Here is a 24,723-nt window from a genome sequence, read left to right as displayed (position 1 = left end):
CGCTCCTATCAGAGAGAAGCGGCTTTACTGACTGGCCGTCCTCGTCGCCGATCCTCTCGTGCAGGCTGCTGTGGTACATGAGCAGGTTGTTCAGGGACCAGCACGCCGCCTCCTGCGTGGGGGAGGGGAGGAAGGAGCGTCAGAGCGGACGTGGTGGACACTTGGCTGAGTGCCTGGTCGTGTCCGCAGGAGCCTCACCTGCACATGCCTGTTCTTCCGGTGCCCCGTGAGCGCCTTGTAGCAGGCTTCCAGCCAGAACAGCTTGTCCTCCTCCTCCTCCTCCTCGCCACTCTGAGCCTCACTCTTTTCCTCTAAGTCTTGATTTAAAAAAATGGTCTCAGCTTGAAAACATTAAAAAATCAATAAATACATATGTGGCATTGTATGCACGTTCATGCACACACACACACACACACACACAATGATGGGACTTTAAAACATACAGGGGAAATGGAACTAAAAGATCACTTTATTTTGGTGCCAAGTTTGAAATCCACACATGTCATAATAAAGATGCTCCACGAACGTTTTATGCACGTTCCAATGACTAACAGGAAGTCCCTGTTTTGAAGTGGTGTCCACTGAGTGAGGCGTTCTGCGAGAGCAGACGTGGCTGATTATCTACCAAGGTTTGATATAATAGAGGCCTCGTCCCACGGTTACCCCACACAGAAAAACTGCTAAGATGAAGAAGAGGATACCCAAAAAGTTCCCTAATAGACTAGAGGAGGGTCCTGTACAAAGGCAAGCTGCTGAGTGACCACGCTGACTCGGGTCCAAAGCAAACTCCCGGCTGCCCGGGAAAGGTGCACCTGTCACTAAGTATCTTCCACTGGGAAACGGACTGCACTGGACAGCACAGGCGCTGACTGCCTCCTTCCCTGCCTGGGATCCTCTTGACAGCATCAGACACACGCATCACATTGTCCTTCCTGGGAGGTGGGGGCTGGGCATCACTCACTGAGGAGCGCCAGGCAGCCCAGCGCCGAGATCTGCAGCGCTGCGTTCTCGGGATACCGCCGCACAGCTCTCACCACAAACGCGTGCACCTCGTTCAGCACCAGGATGTTGAAAAAATTGCCTAAAAGTTCAGTGAGACAGAGGCTGAGTTTCCAAACATGGAGCTGGAATCACCTTTGCTTTATGACAGTATTAAACCAACAAATTTGAGTCGTGATGGGTATGTTAACGACATTAAAACACTTCTTTAAATTGTAATGGCTCCAAAAGAGGGATCTGCAAATAGTCTGTAGAAAATTAAAAGATAAGTTTATTTTGATACAAAAACATTTTGAAACCCATGCAGAGTTTTTGCACGGTGCCTACTTCCATGAATTCTTGGCGGCTCCTCAGATTTATGACCCAGGAAACTTTGGAGATTTCCTCTCAGCTGTTGTTTAATTATCTCAGACAATGCGAGTGCCCGAGCAAAATGATGACACAAATTTGGGACATGTTAACTTTCCAGTCTTTGACTCCCTCTCTTGCTGTTATCACTTAAAAACAAGGAGATGTCCATTATCTGTGTTGCAACCACATTCACTGTACAAAGTAACTTCGTTCTCCTGCCTTCCAAAAGATCCAAGTCTGCAACACAAAAAGCCTCCCTCTTCTGTCCCTCTTCTCTCTGCACTGCCCAGAAACCCAGCTGCACACATCTCCTCCGGCTCAGTCTGTGGTCAGTCTAGACTCGCAGCAGCAAGAGGTCCCTTCCATTTTACATCCATTCTTCCCAGAATTAACGCATCAATTCCCGTGTCTTTATGAGCAAAGACCGTATCAGTGATATTCCAGAAATCCGTTCCTCCTTCCAGCTGGCGTGTTTGTCACTCACTGCACCAGATTTCCCTCTAGACGTAGTAAGGAAACTCCTACTTACTCCTAGGTGTCATAAAATGTCAGAAAGGCAGAAACAGAGAAAACCTCTGTAACATACAACAAAAAGCCTGCAGACCCAAACCAACAGTCATCGATGGTCTCAGAACTTTCAACTCTGCCTTGCACCCTTGGGGACTCCCCAGAAATCACCCCCACCCCCAGGTCCCAAGACCTGGCTGGTCTCGGAGACTCACGTCAAGACAATTCTCCCCCATGTTTACCAGCATGTCTAAACTCACCCTAGTTCCACTGTTGTCACCCCCATGTGGCTGCCAACAGCGGCTCTACTTCTGGCCAACTGTGAGGCTCTTGGCAACCAGCAGTAAGATTGGCCTCATTGATATGAAAATAAAGAGTAAATTGTAAAAACCCCTACATGCATTAAACCCATCATCCTATCACATTTTTAAAGATTTGTTTATTTGAAAGGCAAAGTTACAGAGACACGGGGAGAGACAGACAGAGAGGGCAGACACACAGAAAAATCTTCCACTGACAACTTTACTCCCCATATGACTGCAACAAACGGGGCTGGGCCAGGCCAAAGCCAGGAGCCTGGAACTCCATCTGAGTCTCCCATGTGGGTAGCCAGGGCCTAGACACCTGGGCCATCATCTGCTGCTTTCCCAGGTGCAGTAGCAGGCAGCTGGATTGGAAGTGGAGGAGCCAGGACCCCAGAGACCACATGGGATGCCGGCATCACGGGTTGGTGACAACCTGCAGTGCCACAACACAAGCCTCTGTTTTTCTTCTTTTATTGACTTATTCATTTATCTGAAGGGCAGATTTACAGAGAGATAAGAAGAGATGTAAAGACATCTTTTTTAAGTTATTTACTTACTTTATAGACAGAACTACAGAGAAAGATCCCCTATCCATTGGTTCACTCCCCAAATGCCTGCAACAGCCAAGACTGGCCCAGCCTGGAGCCCAGAGTTGGGAACTCCATCCAGGTCTCCCACGTGGGTGCCAGGACCCCGTCACTTGAGCCATTACCACGGCCCCCCAGAGTGCGCATTATCAGAGAGCTAGAATTGGGAGCAGAGTCAGTTCTCAAACTCAGGCACTCAGACATGTGATGTGGGCAACCCAATCAGGGGCTTAACTGCTAGGCCAAAATGCCTGCCCATGAAAAATGTTAGCTACTGATTTGCTGACTTCGAGTTTTTATGTTAATTAGGAAGACGCTGAAAGGTTGATTCAATTTATTTTGAGACCATAATAATGGAACCAATAATATTCTGCTAAGAGGTAAATGAGTGGGACAAAAATGCATACTTATCTGCAGGCCAGTTGGCTGGCTTTCTATTTTCAAAGAAAAGCTACAGAACAATATAGAAACTACACAGGCTATCATGAGTCCCATGGCTCTTTAATCTCAATAGCGGGACATCATGGCCCTCCAACTTGTCACTGTACACCCTTCAGGCCCTCCAGAACTATTTCCCTCACCAGGACAGCAAGACCACTGCTTCCTCCAGGTCCTTTCAAGGGATTACAGTGAATTCACGTTTTATTTTATTTTATTTTATTTTATTTTTTTGACAGGCAGAGTGGACAGTGAGAGAGAGAGACAGAGAGAAAGGTCTTCCTTTGCCGTTGGTTCACCCTCCAATGGCCGCCGCAGCTGGCGTGCTGCGGCCGGCGCATTGCACTGATCTGATGGCAGGAGCCAGGTGCTTCTCCTGGTCTCCCATGGGGTGCAGGGCCCAAGCACTTGGGCCATCCTCCACTGCACTCCCTAGCCACAGCAGAGAGCTGGCCTGGAAGAGGGGCAACCGGGACAGAATCCGGAGCCCCGACCAGGACTAGAACCTGGTGTGCCGGTGCCGCAAGGCGGAGGATTAGCCTAGTGAGCCGCTGCGCCGGCCAAATTCACATTTTAAATGCAACTTGTGCACACTGAACTTTCACTGCAGAAAACTGTACAATACGCAACAGAACTGTCCATTAGTGTGCTGGTCTGAAATTAAGGCATCAGCTTGCGAATTAGGTTGAAAAATTCTCCAACATCAACCAGGCTGCACTATCTCATCCTTCCTTGTGAAAATACAGTGAGTAAAATCGTCAAGATAGAAAGGTAAACTAGTACAAAGCTGCCACGTTTTAGAAGGAGGCTTCATTCTGTGTGGGGAGGCAGACTGCACCCATACAGGATGCACCATCATAGGTAAGACACAAAGATTTGCTGGCCCACAAATCCTCATCTGTACGTGTGGAGGGAATTACCACACCCAGTGTCCCAGGATCATTCTTTGGGTCAAGGAAACATTACCTACAGGCTAGCGTTGTGGGCAGTGGGTTAACCTGCCACTTGCAATGCCAACATGCCACAAATGAGTGGCAGTTACAGTCCTGGCTGCTCCACTTCCGATCCAGCTCCCTGCTGATACACCCAGGAAAGCGGCAGATGACCCAAGTGCTTAGGCCCCTGCCATTCAGACGGGAAACCAGGATAGAGTTCCAGGCTCCTGGTTTTAGCTTTGCCCAGACACGGCCATTGCAGCTATTTGGGGAATGAATCAGCAGATGGAAACTCTCTCTCTCTCTCTCTCTCTCTCTCTCTCTCCCCCTCTCCCTCTCTCACTCATTATGCCCTTCAAATAAATAAATCTTTTTAAAAATCATATATATGGGGGCCAGCACTGTGGAGTAGCAGGTAAGGCTGCAGTCTGCAGTGCCTGCATCCCATATGGTTGCCGGTTCTAGTCCCAGCTGCTCCACTTCCCATCCAGCTCTCTGCTATGGCCTGGGAAAGCAGGAGAGGCTGGCCCAAGTCCTTGGGCCCCTGCACCCATGTGGGAGACCTGGAGGAAATTCCTGGCTCCTGGCTTCAGATCAGCTCAGCTCCTGCCATTGTAGCCATCTGGAGAGTGAACCAGCGTATGGAAGACACCCCCCCCCCGCGCCCCACCGCCACCTTTCCTCTCTCTGTGTAACTCTTTCAAATAAATAAGTAAATCTTTAAAAAAAATCATATATGGAACTACTGTGGTAACCAGAAAATATCTGTGTGCAAACATGAAACCATGATTATCATATCTTACAACTGTGGTCAGATAATGATATTTAATAAATGCTTTTCAAGGAAAGAAATAAATTGAAGCTGTACATGTAAAGTAAAATTAAATCTTCAGGAATTGAATTCTAACTAAAATTAGGGTCTCTCCTAATGCTAAAATCTATTTCCAAATTATTCAGCAGATACATTTATGATTCTTGAAGTAAAAATCTGAGTAGCTATGAGACCATGAAAATTAATTTTTACAAAAGAATGATGACATTTTCCCCCAAAGTTGAATGGTGAAAACCTCAGTGCCTGTAATAAAACCCTAAGTATGCACAAAACATTGCTGGTAATCCTTTTGGGGGAAAATCATCAGAACCAATTTCCAGCAGTTAATCATCTTACCAGCCACTCACTTTTTAATGTACTATTTGGCTCACAAAAATACCCAGGAAATGTACAAGATGTGTATGTTGGGGTGGGAGTGGGAGGCCCATGAAGGAGCTGGAACGAGGACTGAGAGCTGAAAGCAAGTGGAGAGAGCACCCTATGCAAACACAGGGCTTCGGGCTCTGCAGGGGGCAGCCACTGGGACTCCCCAAGGTGGGGCAGCTCAGAGTCTCCCACAAGGCCCTGGGGCTCCGAGCTCAGGCCTGGGCTCTGGCTGCTGGAGGCACCTCTGGGCCAGCACCTGTGGTTTGCAGCTTCACAATGCTCGGATCCTGACTCAACCAAAGAGAAACTCACACACAGAGAAGAAAACAAACGCTGGAGTGGCTGACAGCAGGGAAGCAAGGCTTCGACGCCCCCAGCTTTATACAGTGGGCACAAAACCCGACATATTAGTGCACAGCGGAAAACAGAATCATAAAGCAAAGAAAGGAGAGAGGCGTGCAGACAGGAGCAAACACAGGGCCCTCGAAAGTTAGCTGGCAGGTCCAGAAATGAAAAGATGTTTGAAATACATTGTAAAACCTACGAAACATGACGAAGTTTTCACTGGAGTACAAAGTGGATTATAAAAAATCTCCAGATTCAGGTCTCCATAGGACCAAAATAAAGAAAGAATAAAATTATCTCAAACTGTGTTTTGGTTTGTTTTTTTTTTTTTTTTTTTTTTTTTTTTTTTTTTTTGACAGGCAGAGTGGACAGTGAGAGAGAGAGACAGAGAGAAAGGTCTTCCTTTGCCGTTGGTTCACCCTCCAATGGCCGCCGCGGCCACGCGCGCTGCGGCCAGCGCACCGCACTGATCCGATGGCAGGAGCCAGGAGCCAGGTGCTTTTCCTGGTCTCCCATGGGGTGCAGGGCCCAAGCACCTGGGCCATCCTCCACTGCACTCCCGGGCCACAGCAGAGAGCTGGCCTGGAAGAGGGGCAACCGGGACAGAATCCGGCGCCCCGACCGGGACTAGAACCCAGTGTGCCGGCGCCGCTAGGCGGAGGATTAGCCTAGTGAGCCGCGGCGCCGGCCCAAACTGTGTTTTAAGTATTTGCAAAATGCAATACTCCTACCCACCTGTGATTAAAACAAAAAATAGTCTTATGTGTAAAAGTAAACCAAAGAGTACATTTCTTAACTTGACAAAAGCTATCACAGGACCCACACTGTGGTGTAGCAAGTAAAGCCACTGCCTTCAGTGTCAGCATAACATACGGGCACCAGTTCAAGTCCTGACTGCTCCACTTCCAATCCAGCTCCCTGCTAATGTGCCTCAGAAGGAGGTGGGGGATGACCCAAGTCCTTGGGCCCCTGCACCCACTAACTCTGCCTTTCAAATAAATAAATAAGTATTTTTAAAAAATTACAAAGAAAAGCTATCACAAAATAAGAATTTTTAAAATTAAAAAAATTAACAACTACAATTCTAATATTAGATGCATTCTCTTTAAAACTAAGAGCCAAGACAAAGATATTTACTCTGACTTGTATTTAACACTACCGTAGTAATTCCTGGCCAGGCAAGAGGACAGAAAGTGAAACAAAAGACATCAGGAGCAGAAAGGAAAAACTCAAACTAGGGTTGTGCACATATTAAGTAATTGCTACATAGAGAACCATTAAGCACTTACAAATCATGAAAACTGCTCAGTGTTTAAGAGGTAAGTAAAATCAATAAACAAAACCACTTTCATTTCTTTATGCAAACAAAATTCAAAAGTATAATTTAAATGAGATTTTTTATAATAATAAAAACCAAGCTATCTAGAAATAACAAATAAAGATGTGGAAGACCGGTATGGAAGGAATTACAACGTAAGATGTCAGTTCTGCTTAAACTGATCCATAGATTTTGCACAGTTCCCATCAGACTTGCAGTGGAATTTTCAAGGAGATGGACAATTCTAAAATGCGTATGCAATAGTAAAAGCTCCAGACAAAAGTCAAAATATGCCCCCAAACCAAGGTATGGAGCCATGCTTATGGTGAGGCAGGCTACACCAGAACTTGCCACACCCCAACACACACTAGAATGCCACTTCGAGTCTGGCTGCTCTTCTTCCATACAGCTCCCTGCTAGCCTGCCTGAGAGAGCAGTGGGAGGTCCAAGTACCTGGGCCCCTGCCACCCACGTGGGAGACCTGGATGGAGCTCCTGGCTCCTGGCTTCAGCCTGGCCCAGCCCTGGCTGCTGTGGCCATTTAGTGAGTGAAGCAGGGGATGAAAGTCCTCTTTATCTCTCTGTCACTCTGTCTTTTAAGTTAAAAAAAAATACATCTTAAAAAAACTAGAATATTGGCCAGTGCCGCGGCTCAATAGGCTAATCCTCTGCCTTGCGGCACCGGCACCCCGGGTTCTAGTCTCGGTCGGGGCGCCGGATTCTGTCCCGGTTGCCCCTCTTCCAGGCCAACTCTCTGCTGTGGCCAGGGAGTGCAGTGGAGGATGGCCCAAGTACTTGGGCCCTGCACCCCATAGGAGACCAGGAGAAGCACCTGGCTCCTGGCTTCAGATCAGCACGGTGCGCCGGCTGCAGCAGCCATTGGAGGGTGAACCAATGGCAAAGGAAGGCCTTTCTCTCTGTCTCTCTCTCTCTCTCACTGTCCACTCTGCCTGTCAAAAACAAACAAACAAACAAACAAACAAAAACTAGAGTATATGATGACTTGAGCTATAAGATAGTCAGATTTCAGGACTTACAGAGCTATAATAATTTAAACAGTATGGTACTGATCCAGGCAAATAAAGTTAACCACTGCAACAGAGCACCAAGAACAGAAGCATATATACATATATGTATACACACACACATATATACACCGATATACACACATTGAGAAATGGACAAGCCATGCAGACAGTGCTGTGATGGTAATTAGCTCCTCATAAATTTAAAAACAAAAGCAGAATTGAATTTCTACTTGATAAAACAGATTACACAGCTTTAATAAATGAAGGAGAAAGGCTTCAGATGAGGGAAAAGAAATATTTCTTAAGGAACATAAGAAAAAGGAAATCACAAAGGAACTGGTTACTGAATTTTACTATTTTACAAAAGCCACCAAAAACATGGTGAAAAGATGGGCCACAAATTAAAAGAAGATATTCTTAATACATTGTATTATCCAGAATTTATGAATCAACTCTAAAAGACCACCCTAAGGGAAAATGGATTGTATATTTCACAAAGTAGGAAATGCCAATGGCAAAGAAAATTTGAAAAAAAAAAAAAAATTCACCCTTCTTTTTTTGGTAGCAACACAGATGGCAATGGCATAAAGCAAAAAAACAAGAAAAATCTCCATGCTGAGCGAAGTGGATAACGCACTGCGGTATACCCGTAACGAAGCACCTCACCCAGCACGCAGAGGCATTTACAGCCTCCACAAATGTGTGCTGATCCTGATGAACCGCCTGTGCTGAAGCAGAATCAAGCACACAAGAACAGCTCGGCTTAGGGCACAAGGTGCATGGCCCCTGAGGTGGGGGAGTGCAGCCTCCACAGAGAAGGGGCAGGAAGGAGCCCCGGCCAGCCTCCCCAGCCTGGGAAAGGCCCAGCCCTGGACCTGGGACATGAGCCTCTTGCATTTCCTTCCTTAGTCCCACTTCTTCTTTTGGACATATCAGCTACTCCAGAATTCTATTTTAAATATGGCCCTAACACTCAAACACTCCCAGAGAACTCTCTTAAAAAAAAAAAAAAAAAAGTAACATGAAGCCAAGACTTGTCTTCCTTTTCACACACCTGTTTTCACCACCCCCTTTAAAATTCCACCGGAAGGCCGGTGCCATGGCTCACTAGGCTAATCCTCCACCTTGCGGCGCCGGCACACCGGGTTCTAGTCCCGGTCGGGGCGCTGGATTCTGTCCCAGTTGCCCCTCTTCCAGGCCAGCTCTCTGCTGTGGCCAGGGAGTGCAGTGGAGGATGGTCCAAGTACTTGGGCCCTGCACCCCATGGGAGACCAGGAGAAGCACCTGGCTCCTGCCATTGGATCAGCACGCTGGCCGCAGTGGCCATTGGAGGGTGAACCAACGGCAAAGGAAGACCTTTCTCTCTGTCTCTCTCTCTCTCACTGTCCACTCTGCCTGTCAAAAAAAAAAAAAAAATTCCACCGGAGCATGGCAGGGCAATTCACTCCGTCTGACACTCCCTCTGATGCACGTGGATAATGCTGCCCACCCATCAGCAGGCAATACGCACAGGCGTATTACATGCTTACAGCCTGCAGGTGGTGACCGCAAATTACCCCAGGGTTTCAACTCACCCAAGGTCAGCCTGTGCAGCAAGCAGCAACTCACTTCTTGAATCTTCTCACTAACAGGGAAGGCTTTCATGGCTTCCACCACAATATTGTAGCACCTGACATTGCCGCTCATGAGCACTTCCACGTTGTTGCCTGCATTTAAAAAACCATGATCATCAAGGAGGTCATCGCTGCCATCATTGTCTCCAATCTGCACACAAACACGTCTTGCAGAGATTGTAGATACATGGCCACATAACACAGGTGTGTTTCCAAAGTTAAATAGAATTTGTCTACTAGCTATAAAAGTACTAAGCTTTTCGTAATATATTAGATACTAATATAAAGAGATGAAGACTCACCTTTGGCATTAAGGAAAAATCCCTTTATTCCTGTTTCTTGGCTTAAAAACAGAAGACCAAAAATGGAAAACTCAGGGGCTGGCATTGTGGTACAGCAGGAAAAGCTGCTCGCAATGCCAACATCTCATGAGGCACTGGTTCCAGTCCCAGCGGCTCACTTCCCATGCAGCTCCCTGCTAACGTGCCCGGGGAAGCAGCAGAAGCCAGCTCCAGTGCTTGGGCCCCTGCACCAACATGGGAGACCCAGATGAAGCTCCCAGCTCCTGGCTTTGGCCCAGCCGAGTCCCAGCCCCAGCCATTGTTGCCATTTGGGGAGTGAACCAGCAGATGGAAGATCTTGCTCTGTGTGTGTGTCTGGGTGTGCGTGTGTCCCCCTTCTCACACAGAGGATGTGATGTGCTCTAGGTTGAAAAACAAACATTCAACAGAATCGGGGTTTGACACTGTGGATTTCTGGATTTTTAGCTGCTACTTTCCTTGACCTTTGCATTATGAATTAACCTATTTTATGTTAGACGTGGGTGGAAAACAATGAGTCCCCAAAACAGCCAGCCCAAAGTAAGTGAATAAATGAATCCACACAGCCAAGGCAAAGGATGAAGAGCAGCACCATGTGCTGCAGGGGTGACTCAGAAATGGTCCAGCGCCGCCGTTCCCTTCCTGCTCAGCCCCACCCACTCCCCAGGGTTCAATGCCAAAAGCGACTTTACAAACACCGCGAAGAAATGGGCACGGGTTTCCACCCTGCCCCACACACATCTCCCAGCTTCAGAACACAGCATGGATTCCCACGTCTGAAACCACACACACATGTTACAAGCCTGCACAGATTTCAAAGATTTGCACCAAAACAAACTTATCTTCCTAAAGTCTCCTCAGGCATATGATACATGACTTACAAATAAGATACAGATGAATATGTAGTGATGCTGGCTATGGTTTTATAACACCTGTTACAGAGCGGGTCATTATTCTGTATTCTTCGCATGATTTACTCATTTAATCCTCAAAACCACTTCACATGGGTGAAGGTGAAAATATTACTACAGAAGTGCACTCAAGCAACACAGGAAATATAAACTGTTAATGTGCACCTCCACACCAAATCAGAACATGTGGCATGATTTAACTTATTTACAACCATGGGTAGCACATATGGCAAAATAATTTATTTTTTTTTGTGAAAAAAGTGACTAAATTTTAAAGTACCACTAGAATGCTAACCAAGAATCAACAACAAAATTTCAACTCTTTCATGTGGCTTTTGAGGCCCTCCATTGCCTCATGCTGCATCTCCAGCCGCACCCACTGACTCTCACCGAGCCTTCCCCTACCTGCACCAAAGAAACACCAGCAGACCCTTGAAGACGTGCAAGCACACACACTCACACATGCACACACACATGCATCATCACACACACGCCATCACAAGCACACACACATCCCCAAGTGCAAACGCCTAAATCCAGTTACTGAGCCCCTCGTGTCCCTTCGAGTCACCTCAGCTCCCTTGCCCTAGCATCTTTTTGCTCACAGTGACCGCTGCCTGGACACTACCTCCATGCCCACCTCACCTCCCTACACACAAAGCTTTCTGCATCACTCAGGTCTCTGCCAGGAGACCAGTCTCCCTCTCTCTATGCTCTCATCACGCTAGGCACTTCTGCCACGCTTGCCTTAGGACACGTGGTGATCACCCATGTACTGATGTTTATGCCTCAGCCTACAAACAGCTTTGAAAAGCCCAGAACACGTTTGATTTTCCACTACTGCTTCCCCATCACTAAGCCCAGAATCTCAATCAGCACAAATTAATTGAATGAATGAACGAGTTTAGCATCTACAAATTTTTAAATTAAAAACACTCATGGCACACTCAAGAGGGAGGCATAATGTTATTTTTCACCTACAGGAGAATAAGTCACAGATACAGGCTACTTACATGGAATTGCCAAGGAATGCAAACAGTGTAGGACATGGAGGACTATCTCTTCTTCGTCTTTAAAATTTTTTAATGCACTCAGCAATATCATATAATCTTTGTTCTCAACAAATTCAGTCAGTTGTTCCTCAGAGACTAAAAGATTAAAGACAAAAATACAGAATACACTTAAAGATGATATCGAAGTTCAATTATGCAGTAATATTTGTGATAACTGTAAGAGATACAATGAATACAACAGACTTGAATAAAGTAGCTTCTACAAAGGCTCTTTCAAAGAACTTTGTAGCAAGAAAACCAACTATAGGGATTTAAATAATTTTGTTTTTGGCCTGTATTAGTCACTCTGCTTTTGAAGAGTTAAGTTTGAGTCACCAATCAGTTCTCATAAAAACCAAATCGTATACAGTTCCAGTGGGGAGACTGTGGAGCTACTCAAGGGCCAAGAGTTGGGAATGTAGCAAATGGTGAGTAATTCGACTTTGAAAGACTCTGTCTTAATAATTTTCCATCAGACATCAAAAACCGCCATCAACTTTCATAATTAAACTCTTGCGATCAAGCCCAATTTTACATTTGGAATCATGTCACTGGGCAGGAACCTCAAAAACATGAATACAAATTTGGGTTACCTGCCCTTAGAATCGCCTCCCCCACAGTCAGAAAAGGCAGCAGCCCTCTTTGATCGACACTGCTGTTTTCTTGGTTTTTGTCTGTTTTTGGTTTTTCAGTTTCATCCCAAGGCATCTACATACGTTACAGGTAAACTGCTCAGATTCTAGCAAATGAGGGACGTCACGGGATTTCTCACTCTATCCTGGAGTTTCAAAAGCATACTTCCACATTTTTAAAAGTGAGCTTAATAGTTGCTCCTGAATCTAGGGAGAACTTAAAACTCCCAGAAGAAGAGATTTTTTCCGCTAGATCTGTAGCCACAATTTGCAGCTCTGATGACTGTTCCTCCAGTATTTCTCTCGTTGATAAGTCACGGACAGGGTTCACAGGGCTGGCGAGAGAGATGTGGGCCCTCCTGCTCCTGTAAAAATGTGCTCCTAGGCTGGAACACAGCCTCCTACCTGATCCTGCCCCATCTTATCAACGCTTGGTCACAAGATACCGCATTTATAGAGGAGAGCCTGGAAGACACTAAGTTCTTCCATTCCTGACCCACAGTAAACTCTTCTCCTCCAGGCCTAATCACCCAAGAGCTGGGCCCAGGGCCTGCTGTTCCGACTGCTGGCACAGTCACCTCACAGAAACATACCTCGTATTCCCACCCTCCATCCAGTGAACGCATCCATGCGAAGATTTCCGAGTCTCCCACAAGACGGATTCACTACTGAGCTTACTTTTTGCGAGAAACTTGGTAATTGTGATAAATATCACAATCTTTTCTCTGCCAAATGGGCAAAGATCTAGATTCCTAACATTTTCCCTTTACCCATTTTCTCACCATTTTTCCTCTAATATTTTTATTGGCTGTTTAAAGTCCTCCTGGAATAATAATAATATAATAATAATAACCTGGTTCCTGGAGCTGCCAGCAATGAGAATGGCAAACAGGTATCAACAATGGGGCACACACAAGTCACTCCTAGCCAAACCCCTAGCACAGCTGGATCTCACTGTGTAGCAAAGGGACTCTCAAAGGAGGGCGATAACTGATCCTTAGGATAAGCTGGCTGTGTGCCCCAGCAAGCTGCTCCCGTCTCTGTCCCGTTTCTCCACTGACACTCCAACTCCAGAATGACATGCCAGTCTCTCTTACCAACCTCAGGCCGTCCTGCACAACACGTTAGTCTTCTTCCCAGGACCGCTTCCTGGTCCTTGACGTGGAGCCCCAGCGATTTCTAAAATCACAGGTCTTGACTCAACATCATAAACCCAACTTAACCTAGGCTTGGCTTCATGGTGTATTCTCTCTTCATACCCACACAATCTCGTTTTCAAAGTTAACCTTGGGCCTTGCTAAGGAGTGGAAGCCTGATGAGTAATCCACAAATGACATGCACTCCACGAAAACGAGGATGCTTCTGGATCAATGCTCTTGCGTGCTAATCAATAGTGTGACTTCAGATTTTTTTCTTCCCGGTACTAAATTTGTGCTTAAGTTCTTTGCTATACATATTTCAAAATGAAGACTCTGACATCTGTAAATACCTCTCTCAAACAGCACATGCAGAGCTTTGCACCCAAGCTTCTGGATCTCATCATTGGCTGGGAAGGTGCGCATGGCATCAAAAATCAACAGGAAAATATCGCTTTCTTCCTCCAGTATCAGCAAAGTGATTTTACCTGTTTTGAAAGGAAGCAGAACACACCCTTAGGAAGCAGCTGCTTTAACACTGAAGTGGTGAGTTTTACACGGGGGCTATGAACAGCGGACTTCTCTTTTTGATAAACCACTGAATGTCCCCGCCTGTCGGCTCTTTCAAGCTCTATGGTCTCTATGCAAAAACTCCCAGTCCATCCTCCTAGGACCACCTGAGTCCCAATCAATTCTCCTAGCCCTACAGTCCTGAGTCACATTTCCATCTGCTTCTGAGACAGCCTCACCCGAAACTCCCATGGGCACTGCACACCAGCCTAGCTCCACTCGCTGTCTTCATCAAAGACACCATCAGCTAAGAGTCATCTTCTGTCTTCCACCCCTCTCTCTTCTCATTCCCTGTCCCACCAGTCAATCAACTCATTACCAAGTCCATCAGGTGTGCTCCCAAACAGCTCAGAACTCCTTTGTACCAAGCACCCTCCACTGTGTCATGTTCAGAGCCTCGTCATCTCTTACCTACAAAGTGAGTACTGCTTCATCGCTCAGCTTGGCACAAATCTTTGCCCAACTAGTTTATGCCCTGGATTATTCTGCTAAAATGCAATGTGACCCTGTGAGTCCCTTGCTGATATCTTCTACGGCCTTTTCCGATTCTATCATGTGACAAACTAGATCCTTTACAAGCTGACTACATGTATCTCATCAGCCCCATGCCTTTCCACATGTTGTCTCTGCTCCAAATATGCTGAACTCCTTGCTAAGCACTACATGTGGTTTGGATAGTCCTGTGCACGTGCCCTAAATGCTGGGAAACCCATTTCCCTTTGCTACATCACGAGCAGCTCAATGCCGTAATTCAAGAAATAATAGCGGTAACATCTGTTTTGTTGATAGCATAGCAGCATTAGCATAAGAGCAGCAGTACTAGCAAATATTTAGCACATAATGTGCACCTCGTTAACCCCAACCATAATCCTATGAATGGGGTGCAACCCTCATTTTAGGGGTTATAAAACTGAGGAAGATAAATGACCCAACTAACGTTGCCATGGTTCAGCAACCAATAAGAGGCTGAGCTGCATTAAATTCAGGCAATTTACGAGGTGGGGTTTGGCCTTGTGGTTCAGACGCCCTTTGGGATATCATCTGTGTCCCACATCACAGTGCCTGGGTTCAACACTGGTTCTGGCTCCTGACTACAGCTTCCTGCAAATGCAGGTCTTAGCATGCAGCAGGTGATGTCTCAAGCAATTGGGTCCCTGCTGTCCATGTGGGAGACCTGGATTGCGTCGGGCCCCTGGCTCCAGCTTGGCCCAGCCCCAACGAGTACAGGCATTTGGAGAGGGAATCGGGGCATGACAGTTTTCTGTATCATCTCTCTGTTTCTCTCTGTTCACGCATCTGCGTGTTTCTCTTCACCCTCATCATCATCTTCATGGCAGTTCATGTGCACACTCTGAACTCCCACAAGTGAATTTTGCTGCTTTTTCCTCTGTGCCTCTGATTGTATTCTTCATTTCTGTATTATAACACTTTTCTCATTAAATTTCAATTATTTCTCTAAATGCTTCTACCTGTTGTACTGTCCATTTCAGGAGCCACTCATCACATGTAGCTATTTAGACTCAAATCCAAATTCATCAAAAAAAATTAAATTGTAATTCAGTTTCTCACATTTCAAGTGTCCAGAGCCCCACGTGGCCATGAGCCACACCACCACACAACACAGACACATGGCGTTTCCATCACTGCCACAGTCACAAGGCAGAGTACTACATGGTGACCTTCTGCACCTGTAGGAATCACCTGTCCTAAAATTCTTCAGCATCCAGTTAACAGTAAGTACCAAGTAACTACTAAATCAATGAATTCATAGCCAGGCCATAAAAATGATTCACAACTTAACCTCTAATAAGCATCTACAATGACTTTTGAAACGCATGTGAGATTTTCATAATGGCTCAAAATCCTAACTACTTACTATGTGGGCAAAATTAAATTAACTTTTTGAAATACATGTTTCCTGCATGCTACTGACTTCTATATATTCCAATGTGGAGACATTTTTCAGATCCATAAACCCTCATATTCCTGTCCATTGCCAACTGGAGAAGACACCAAAACAGAACAAAAAGTCCCCAAGGCTAAGACCCAAATAAATCCTGGTTGAGACTAGCTAGTTCTGGCCATGAGTACCTTAGTCACAGACTGCTGCAGTTAAGTGGCGAGCACCATCTGGGCTGTCCCCTCCATCCTCCTTCTCCCTCTCTCTCTCTTGCAGGGTCTTCATTAGCAGGCCCAATGAGGCCCCCACAAGTCTCCCTGGCCACACCTCAGCCTCCCCTGTGCTGGGCTGCAGGTGTCTGCCCTGGTCCTCTTGATCTAAAACACCTTCCCCACCTTGCTGTTTCAAGATCAGCCATGCTGCTCAGAATCTCCCCACACAGCAAGTGTCCACCACCACGGTGATGGCCCAACTGTCCCACCACATCCAGAGTCTGTGTTTTCTGGTCCCCTGGCCTCTGGGCAGCAGGTGACCTGGGGCACCACTCAGTGGCTGAGGCAGTGGCACTGCGCTTCAGTCCTTGTCACCCAGAAACTCAAATGCAAGATCCATTTCACTGGGTGTTTTGAGGATTCTGTTTTTAAAAGCCTGGGAAGCATTTTACAAGGGGAAGTCTGCCACCTACCAAGTAAAAAAGCAGTAATTCTGAGAGGACAATTACAGCCACCCCAAGACAGCTGTCACAGAGAACATCCCATAGGTGCATACAGAGAATGCAATTAGGAGTGGCAAGGACATGAAGGGTCGCAAAGCAGGTGGGGAGGGCGCACTGTGTGCCCGACACTGCAAGCAAAGCCACATAGTGGGGCCAGAAACACTGGGAGTAAGATCAGAGATGAAAGAAGACACAAACAGACTTTCCGAAGTCACCTATATACAGATGACATTATGCCATGACCCTGGAAACACTGAAAATGCATTTAATACATGGTTTTAGATTTTTAAAACTTGAGTCAACCTGAAAAACACACGTGTGCATTACCTGAAGTCAGGAGGAGGTCCAAGGCCTTCAGTCCCACTGTCAACAGGTTCACACTGGCACTGTGGACTGAGAGCATTCGAAGAATCAGCCTGCAGCGAGAAAGAGAAACCAACAAAGGACAACACACGCTCCGGGTGTGCTCATCTAGATCTGGCTTCTTACTCACCTATGGCTTTATTAGTCTCATTGCATTTAGTCATGTGGCTTTCCCTTCCCATAAGCCTGAACCACACTTATAAAAATTCATGGAGAACAGTAATTCACTTGATTGCGGTACATATATCATGACTTATACATACATGAAATCATCAGGTTGACTATTTTAACTATAGGTAATTTTCAATTGTCAACTATACATCAGTGAAGTTGGAAAAAACCAAAATTAATAAGGAACTAAGAGTTTTCAAAAGTCGTAAGTACTGCTTTTTTTCCCTCTAAGTATTCAAATTCCATTATTAACTATTTTTAACCAACTCTATAACCAAAGCACCATGAACAGTTATATACATCCACAGAACAAGCATGCAATGGAAACTTGTGAATTGTTAGGTTTGTTTATATATGAAACGTAAGACTTTATATATTTAGAAACATGATTTAAGCTTGTGTCTGTAAATTATTAATTCATTTGGACATGTTCATAATTTATTACCACCATTTTTTCAAAGACACAGTAATAATATTCTATGTCACCAAGTGAACCCGGGGGCAGGCATCCAGCCCAGCCATTGAGACGCTGCAGAGGACACCCACAGCCCAGCTCCCAGTGCCTGCTCCTGAGTGCCGACTCCACTCCAGATTCGGATTTCCTGTGCACCTGGAGAGGCAGCGGATGAGGGTGCGGGTGGTAGGATCCCTCAGCCACGTGGGAGACCTGAACCGAGCTCCAGCTCCTGGTTTTGGCCCAGGCCCTCTCAGGGCATTTGAGGATGGAAGCTTCTCTCTCCCTTCCCCTCTCTAATTAAATTCAAAAAGAATGTGAACTTAGTATAGCTAGAGTACTTAATTAGTTCTAATCTACAAGATTTTAAGCTCTTCATTATCATTTTAAAAATCTGACCTTTCGTCTGTTCCCACCCAGTGTTGTCTGGCCTAACTTTCTTGGGAGGAGGCCAAGCTGATGGCATCCACAGCTTCCTCGAAATTCAAGACACCTGCCCCACGGCCTGCAGTGGACAAGGTGAGGAGGAAGGGGCCTCTTCCTTCATTCGCTGCCAAGTCCCCCACAGCTTCCTCTGCCCTTCCTTTCCCTGTGCCTTGAATACAACGCAAAGTGTTTTGTGATACACCTTGGCTGGAAATGGTCTAAGGCACTACACCAGAGAGCTGTGTGTCTGTCTTGCCCACAGTTTCACTGCTTCTGGCCGAGGGTAGGGGCGTTCACCGTTTCTTTCTCTGTGGTGAAGAAAAGTCACATGAGGCATAAAGATAACACAACTGAAGACCGAAGGTATTCTCTAAATGGGAGGAAACACAGTTATCCAAGCATGATTTTCCTGAGGACATTTTTTTTTTTTTCAGAAAATTTGTTCTTAGTGAATTTGGACTTAGGACGTGGCCTCATCTCAGAGTGTGATGCTGCACACAGCAAAGCAGACCTGCTGGAACAGCCATCAGCACCTGCTGCACCAGGCTCAGAGCCACCCTGGAAACTCGCTGAACAGATACGCAGGAATCTATGTAAACCTGCTTTGCAAAGGCAGTCAAGCATGAACTTGTAAATGACCAGTTTCCTCATTTCTTATTAAGAACCAGCACTTTGTATCAGTTTCTACCACTCAGAAGTATACAATACTTCTTGGTCTGAATTTCTAAGTACTCATCAAAAACTAAGTACTCATCAAAAACTACAACTTGACTAATGATGGAACTATAGGAGTCTAGTGTTCAAACATCATCACCTGAAGTGTTACCACAAGCACTGTTTCCCTAATTCAAAATTCTGAGTTTAAAGCATGCTGTAGATGTCAATCATTGGTTCAAGGAAACGTATCTATTTTAAGGGTTTTCACCAGAGTGGCTTCCCACAGCCAGTCTATGAAGGAGAGGGCTGCCCTACACATGAATGCACAAGGCAGTTCATTTCATGCACCCATCATACTCACTGGTGGACTCCAAGGACCTCCCAATCACTGCCAACGTCCTGGGGCCCCATCAAGCTTTGCATAGTGTCTGGACAGACTTCTATCAGTTTGCACAGAAGCGACCAGCCCACCTGGAAGCAAGACAGGCAACTGGTGACTGTTTAGAAAAGGACGTAACAGAATGTGTTTACTCAAACATTTCTACTGGAATAGGTGATTGTGCAATTTTAAGCACTTACTTTAAAACTAAAAGATATTGTGAAACAAATGCAGGCCATATACTTAGATACATATTTTATGAGTCATACTAGAAGGTCACAAAACTATCTCATTTTCTGAAAGAGGAAGAAAAGAAACATGTCTGTTACCTAAATAAATAAAATAAATGACAAAGGATAGTTTTACCAAGCATAGCGGGATTACTGGGATTAAGTGCAAGAGAGGCACTCTTATTACTTTCAAGTCAAATGTGTCCAACAGAACTTCTTCTAATTATATAGAATTTTCATTGTGAGAAAAAATATAGGGGGGGGGGCGTTTGTAGCATCAGCTAAGAAGCCACTGGTGACACCCCCGCCCCCTATCAGAGTGCCTGCCTGAGTCCTGGCCCTACTTCCATGCAAGCTTCCTGCTACTCTGCACGCAAGGAACCAGTGCCAGACTCCTGGCCTTGGCCTGGCCCAGCCCTGGCTGTTGTGGGCATTCAGGGAGTGGATCAGCAGAAGCTCTTACTTTGTCTCTGCCTCTCTGCCTTTCAAATAAAATGTAAATAAGTGATTAAGAAATATGCATTGTCTTGTAAGGGAGGAGGAAGGGAGGTTAGGGCTTTTAGTGCCAAAACAAAAGTCACCAGGAATGAGAGCTTCCCAAGTATGGAGCTACAGTGACAGCGGCAGAAATGGCACTGTCCAGTGACCGAATCCTTATCTGCTACGGAAGAAGCGAAGGGGCAGTGCAGTCACACACAGAGGACACAGAACTCCCTGAGGACCCCTCTAGATTTCTCTAGAACATATGCACCTGAACTGATGAGGGCTGGAAATCAGAACGCCCCCAGGCCCTCTTCCATTTTCCAGCGTAATATGAAATGATTGATGCATTTGAAATACACCTGCACGCAGCCCACTTGCACCTGGGGCAACTGGAGTAAGTTGCCCTTCACCTCTGAATAAAAGACAAGGTCCTAGTTCCAAACTGGAGACCAAATTTAACCCAGTCTTCATACTGCAGAGTCCTCTCTAAAGTTAAAAGATCTTCAGTTCTTGTTATTATGTTAGATCTCGACTTGCTGTAGTCATTAAACAGAAAAGACACACACACATATAAATGATACTTAGTGCCATATATATATGAGTATTATTATATATGAATGAGAATTCAAAGATTAATGAGCAAGTGCTAAGAGTGATGTGTGAAGACCAGCCAAACAGACAAATCCTAAAGGTCACAGACGATGTACGCTGGCGTTATTCAGAAGGGGATGTAACATGGAAAGGCAGGACTTGGGCCACGTTACAAAAGAGCCCTCGCGGCTGATGAGCTGCGAGCAGAGCAGGGTGCTGACGGTGCTGACGGTGCGGCAGGCTCTGCAGGTGAGGAGAGGGCAGCCCGGTGTAGGCAGGACAACCTGGTGCAGAGCGGCAGCGCAGGTGAACCATGGACATCCTATACAACTTCAAACTGCTTGAACAGAAATTTCTAACAGCTATGTTTTATTAATTTTTTTTCGTTCATCTGAAAGGCAGAAATACAGGAGGCGAGAGACAGACAGAAGTCTATTTTCCGTCCCTTGGTTCACCCCCCGCCCTCCAAATGCCTGCTACAGCCACAGCTATACCAAGTGGAGGCCCAGATCCCAGACCTCAATATGGGTCTCCCATAGGGGCAGCAAGGACCCAAGTACTAGAGCTGGGCCTCGCTGCCTTGAAGGGCATGCATTAGCAGGAAGCTGGAACTGGAAGTGGAGGCGGGACTTGAGTGGAGGCATCCTGCTATGAGATGTGGGCAACGTCTGAACCATTGCACCAAGCGCCCGCCCGTCCTTCTGAAAGCTAATTTTACCTGCACTGAAGTCGCACACCCTCCCCCGTGCAAGCTGAGCAGGCGCTGACAATCCAGCTGTCATAGAAACCAGCTATTTCTGTGCTTTCGTAAGACACACTGAGACTCTCCTTCCCCAGTATCTAAGAAAATACATGATGAACAGTGTCCGGTGTGGAATAAAAAGAAAAAAATGAATCACCGAGGATGCTCACCTCGCGTCTGTACCTGCCTGGCTGACACAGGGAGAAAACCTGTGCTGTTTTCGTTGTTGAAACTGCAGCATCAACAACGGCTCTGCAGAAAGATGCAGTCACCGAGCTTGCAGGAGCTCGGCGGAGCGTGTGTGAGCCAAGACCATCTCTGGCAGAGCAGCAGAGGTAACAATCGATGCATTCATCCAGCCCATTAAAAGCTTATCTTCCGAAGAAGGCCCCTATTCTGCACAGCTACTGCGCAATCACATCAGTAGCTTCACTTTAGGATAATGATCCTATAAACCCAAGCATCTCATCAGTGCACAATGGAGTGCAGAGGTTAGCAAGATTGTAAGCCACTTTCATTGATTCTGCGCCCCCTTTTCAGTGGCTGAGACTGTGCGGATAAAAAGTAATACTGAGGAGCAGAGAGGAAATGAACGGCAGCGAGAGAGAACTTGGCCTAGCTACCAGGTCTCCCAACAGTCATCTACTTAAAGCATTCGTAAAATACACAAAGGTCCTGAAGAACTCAGAGCCTGCAGTGTCACATTAACGGGCTTCTGAGAAAGCCCTTTTGGAAGAGTCAGGCACCTAACTCCTTAAATATGTACTTGCAGCAGGTGAAGCATTCAAGTCTTCTGCGCCGACAGTCAAAAAAATCTGGTGAGGGAGAAACCTGCTTTTACGTGGAGAGGCCCCTTTCCACATCCCTCAGATAAGACCACCTAATTCAAACTGATGTCCTGATGTCAAACCACTGAGCCTGTGCCTGGCACGCATTCTGCAGTTACTGCAGCTCAAGACGGAAAGAGAACCTGGGGGTGCGAAAAGTCTCAAGCCCCCAACTCTGAGACCCCCAGGGAGTCTCATAATGTCCACTGAGCTCCCGCTAGATAAGATACCCAGCAGGAGTTCTCCGAGCAGTGAGACCCTGTGAGAATCAAAAGGTGCCATGTCCATCATCCCTTATTTACTGTGCACCACGCTTTGCCTCTGGTACTCTGTGCAAAGACCCCGAGGGACCTGCCTAACGACCCCAGGCTCGGGCAGTTTCTCAAATTAACAATCAGGGACTATGTTCCTGGCTCCCTTGGGCTTCCCAGAGCAGCACTCCTCCCCACAGTGCATACCCAAGGCTGTGCAGGATCCCGGGGAGAGAACTGGGAGAGAGACTCCAGAACACCCAGCACATGCTGGAAGAAGGGTGGTGTGGGTGACAGCAGCAAGCACCATCAGCCAGCCCCTAACAACTACCCAGACTCGAGAGCTAAAATGAGGACTCTCTTGACCACGCCTGCCCTTCCCTCTGGGTTTGGTTTGACAGCAGACAGAACATCAACTGTCAGATGGCAAACACTTCGCCATTGAAAGAAAATAAACATTTACTCTAGATGTAAGTGTTCTCATAGGAAGCAGGCAGATCCAGGGCCCAGGGCTCATGCAGAGGAGCTGCAGGTACAGAGACAGACCCAAGGTGGAGAGACACTGCCATTCTCCCAGCTGCAGCCTGCCAGATCAGTGCGCGGGCCCCTCCCCCCAGCGACCTGACCCGCGGGGCACAGGACTGCTCTCAGTTCCCCAAATCTCAAAAGCTGCACAGGACGTCATCACCTTGGGGAGTAACCGTCCTGGGGTCAACCACTCTCAAGGCTCACTGACTCCTGCCTGAACGCCCCGAAGGCCTTCGGCGCCTTTCTGGGTTCCCCCATGCTGCAGGGTCTCGAAGTTTCACTCCTACAGAGGTTTTAGGTCACAAACCTTAGCGAAGCACCAACTCAAACAGGTGAGGCAATCAGCAAACATCACTTCCTTTAAATCCTACAACGCAGCCCGAATCTCACGAAGGCGCGGAAGCCTTCAGACTGGAAAGAGCAGCCGCGGAGAGCCAGGGCGCAGACCTCCAGCCGCCTAACTGCGTCTGATTGCCGTTCCCTGCGCCCCTTGGTCAAACTCGCCCTTCCCAGACGGTCTGGTCTGGACCGCGGCTGCACGTGGGGGAGCCGTTCAGAGGGGTTCCTCCCAGACACGACGGGGGGCTGGCTCCTCCTGCCAACAGCAGTCCCCGCGGCCACCCAACCCCTGCAGCCAGCTTTGGGTAGCGGCTTGGGAAAGCGGACTGGAGCGTGCCGGGCCCTCAGCCCGTTAAGTCAAGCTCAGGATCCCCCAACAATGCCTCCAGCCTCAAGACAGCCAGCGGTTCCGGAGGCCAAACCTCGGCTCGGCCCGGCCCGGCCCGGCCCAGCAGCCCCGGGGATGCGGCCTCCCCGCCGGCAGGCAGGAAACGTCGGGTTCCCAGCAGAAGGAGTCGCGGGGTGGGGTAGGGGGGCGCCCTCACCTGCTGCACACTCGCGACCCTCATATACGAATCCAACACGATCAGCAGAGGCACGTGGAAGCTTTTGCCCCGAAACAGCCTTGAGGCTGCAAGACAAGAGGGTGAGGGAGGAGAGGCAGAGTCAGGGCCCCTGGCGCTCTGCGCCCCGGGGAAGGCCGGGCGGCAGGAGCGCAGGAGCCGGGACCGGTTCGGGGCGCAGCGAGGCGCAAAGTTTGCGCGGCCGCCTTACCGCGCTCCGAGTACGTGAACACGAGCAGGTCCTCCAGGGTCTGCACCAGCGTCTCGACCTGCTTGCCCTCCTGGACGTTGTTCAGCTTGACCAGCAACTTCTTCAGACTTTCCTCGTCCTCGTCGCTGCCCTGGTTGCTGCCACCGCCACTGGCCATGGTGGCTCGGGCTGCGAGCCGCCGCCCTCCGCGCCCCGAGGAGGCCTCCTGCGCCCGGGCCGGCCCCGCGCGCCGCCCTCCGAGGCCCGCCGCGCCCCGGCCGCACGCGCGCGCCGCCCACGGGGAAGGCGGCCCCGCCCGGCGCGGCCCTGCCTCTCCCGGGCCCGCCTCCCTCTCCCGAGCCCCGGGCCCGCGGCCTGCGTGGGGCTCGGCCCAAGCGTGGATCCGCGGCCCGGCTGGGGCGCGCCCACGCCCGCGAGACCCGCCCTGGCGGCGCCGGATCCCGTAGGCAGCGGTGGCGGCGGCGCGGCCGGAGCCCACGGCGACCCCACCGCGGCCCGCCCGCCGGAGGTCTGCGCCCTGGAAAAAAGGAAAAGCGAAAGCCGGCGGCCTGCCGACCTAAGAATAGAATCCGGGCGTTGGGCGAAGGGGACGCGGCCCAGCCTCCCGGGTCGGGATCGCGGCCTCGGGCTAGGGGATGCGCTCTGCCCC

The 24,723-nt window shown here is 48.0% G+C and overlaps 1 protein-coding gene across 5 annotated transcripts in view; it reads right to left on the bottom strand.

Moving 5' to 3' along the window:
- The window catches only part of LRRK2 (leucine rich repeat kinase 2), a 161,976-nt gene extending 137,643 nt beyond the window's left edge, over nucleotides 1-24,333 (bottom strand). For 3 of the 5 annotated variants that reach the window (XM_070049661.1, XM_070049660.1, XM_070049664.1), the window contains exons 1-10: nucleotides 24,075-24,328; nucleotides 23,846-23,931; nucleotides 19,292-19,401; nucleotides 17,187-17,275; nucleotides 14,028-14,162; nucleotides 11,868-12,002; nucleotides 9,585-9,716; nucleotides 962-1,081; nucleotides 199-341; nucleotides 33-112 (exon numbers count right to left, since the gene is read on the bottom strand). In XM_070049661.1, the coding sequence (XP_069905762.1) occupies nucleotides 33-112; nucleotides 199-341; nucleotides 962-1,081; nucleotides 9,585-9,716; nucleotides 11,868-12,002; nucleotides 14,028-14,162; nucleotides 17,187-17,275; nucleotides 19,292-19,401; nucleotides 23,846-23,931; nucleotides 24,075-24,231 (1,187 nt within the window). In that variant the 5' untranslated portion in view covers nucleotides 24,232-24,328. Of the gene's footprint in view, nucleotides 1-32; nucleotides 113-198; nucleotides 342-961; nucleotides 1,082-9,584; nucleotides 9,717-11,867; nucleotides 12,003-14,027; nucleotides 14,163-17,186; nucleotides 17,276-19,291; nucleotides 19,402-23,845; nucleotides 23,932-24,074 lie in introns of all 5 variants that reach the window. The other 2 variants (XM_070049663.1, XM_070049662.1) reach the window with 2 other exon arrangements.
- Between the last annotated feature and the right edge of the window lie 390 nt (nucleotides 24,334-24,723).

The sequence above is a fragment of the Oryctolagus cuniculus genome, chromosome 9 (assembly GCF_964237555.1).
Source record: "Oryctolagus cuniculus chromosome 9, mOryCun1.1, whole genome shotgun sequence".
Taxonomy (NCBI): Eukaryota; Metazoa; Chordata; class Mammalia; order Lagomorpha; family Leporidae; genus Oryctolagus; species Oryctolagus cuniculus.
This window is presented reverse-complemented; position numbering and strand designations above follow the sequence as displayed.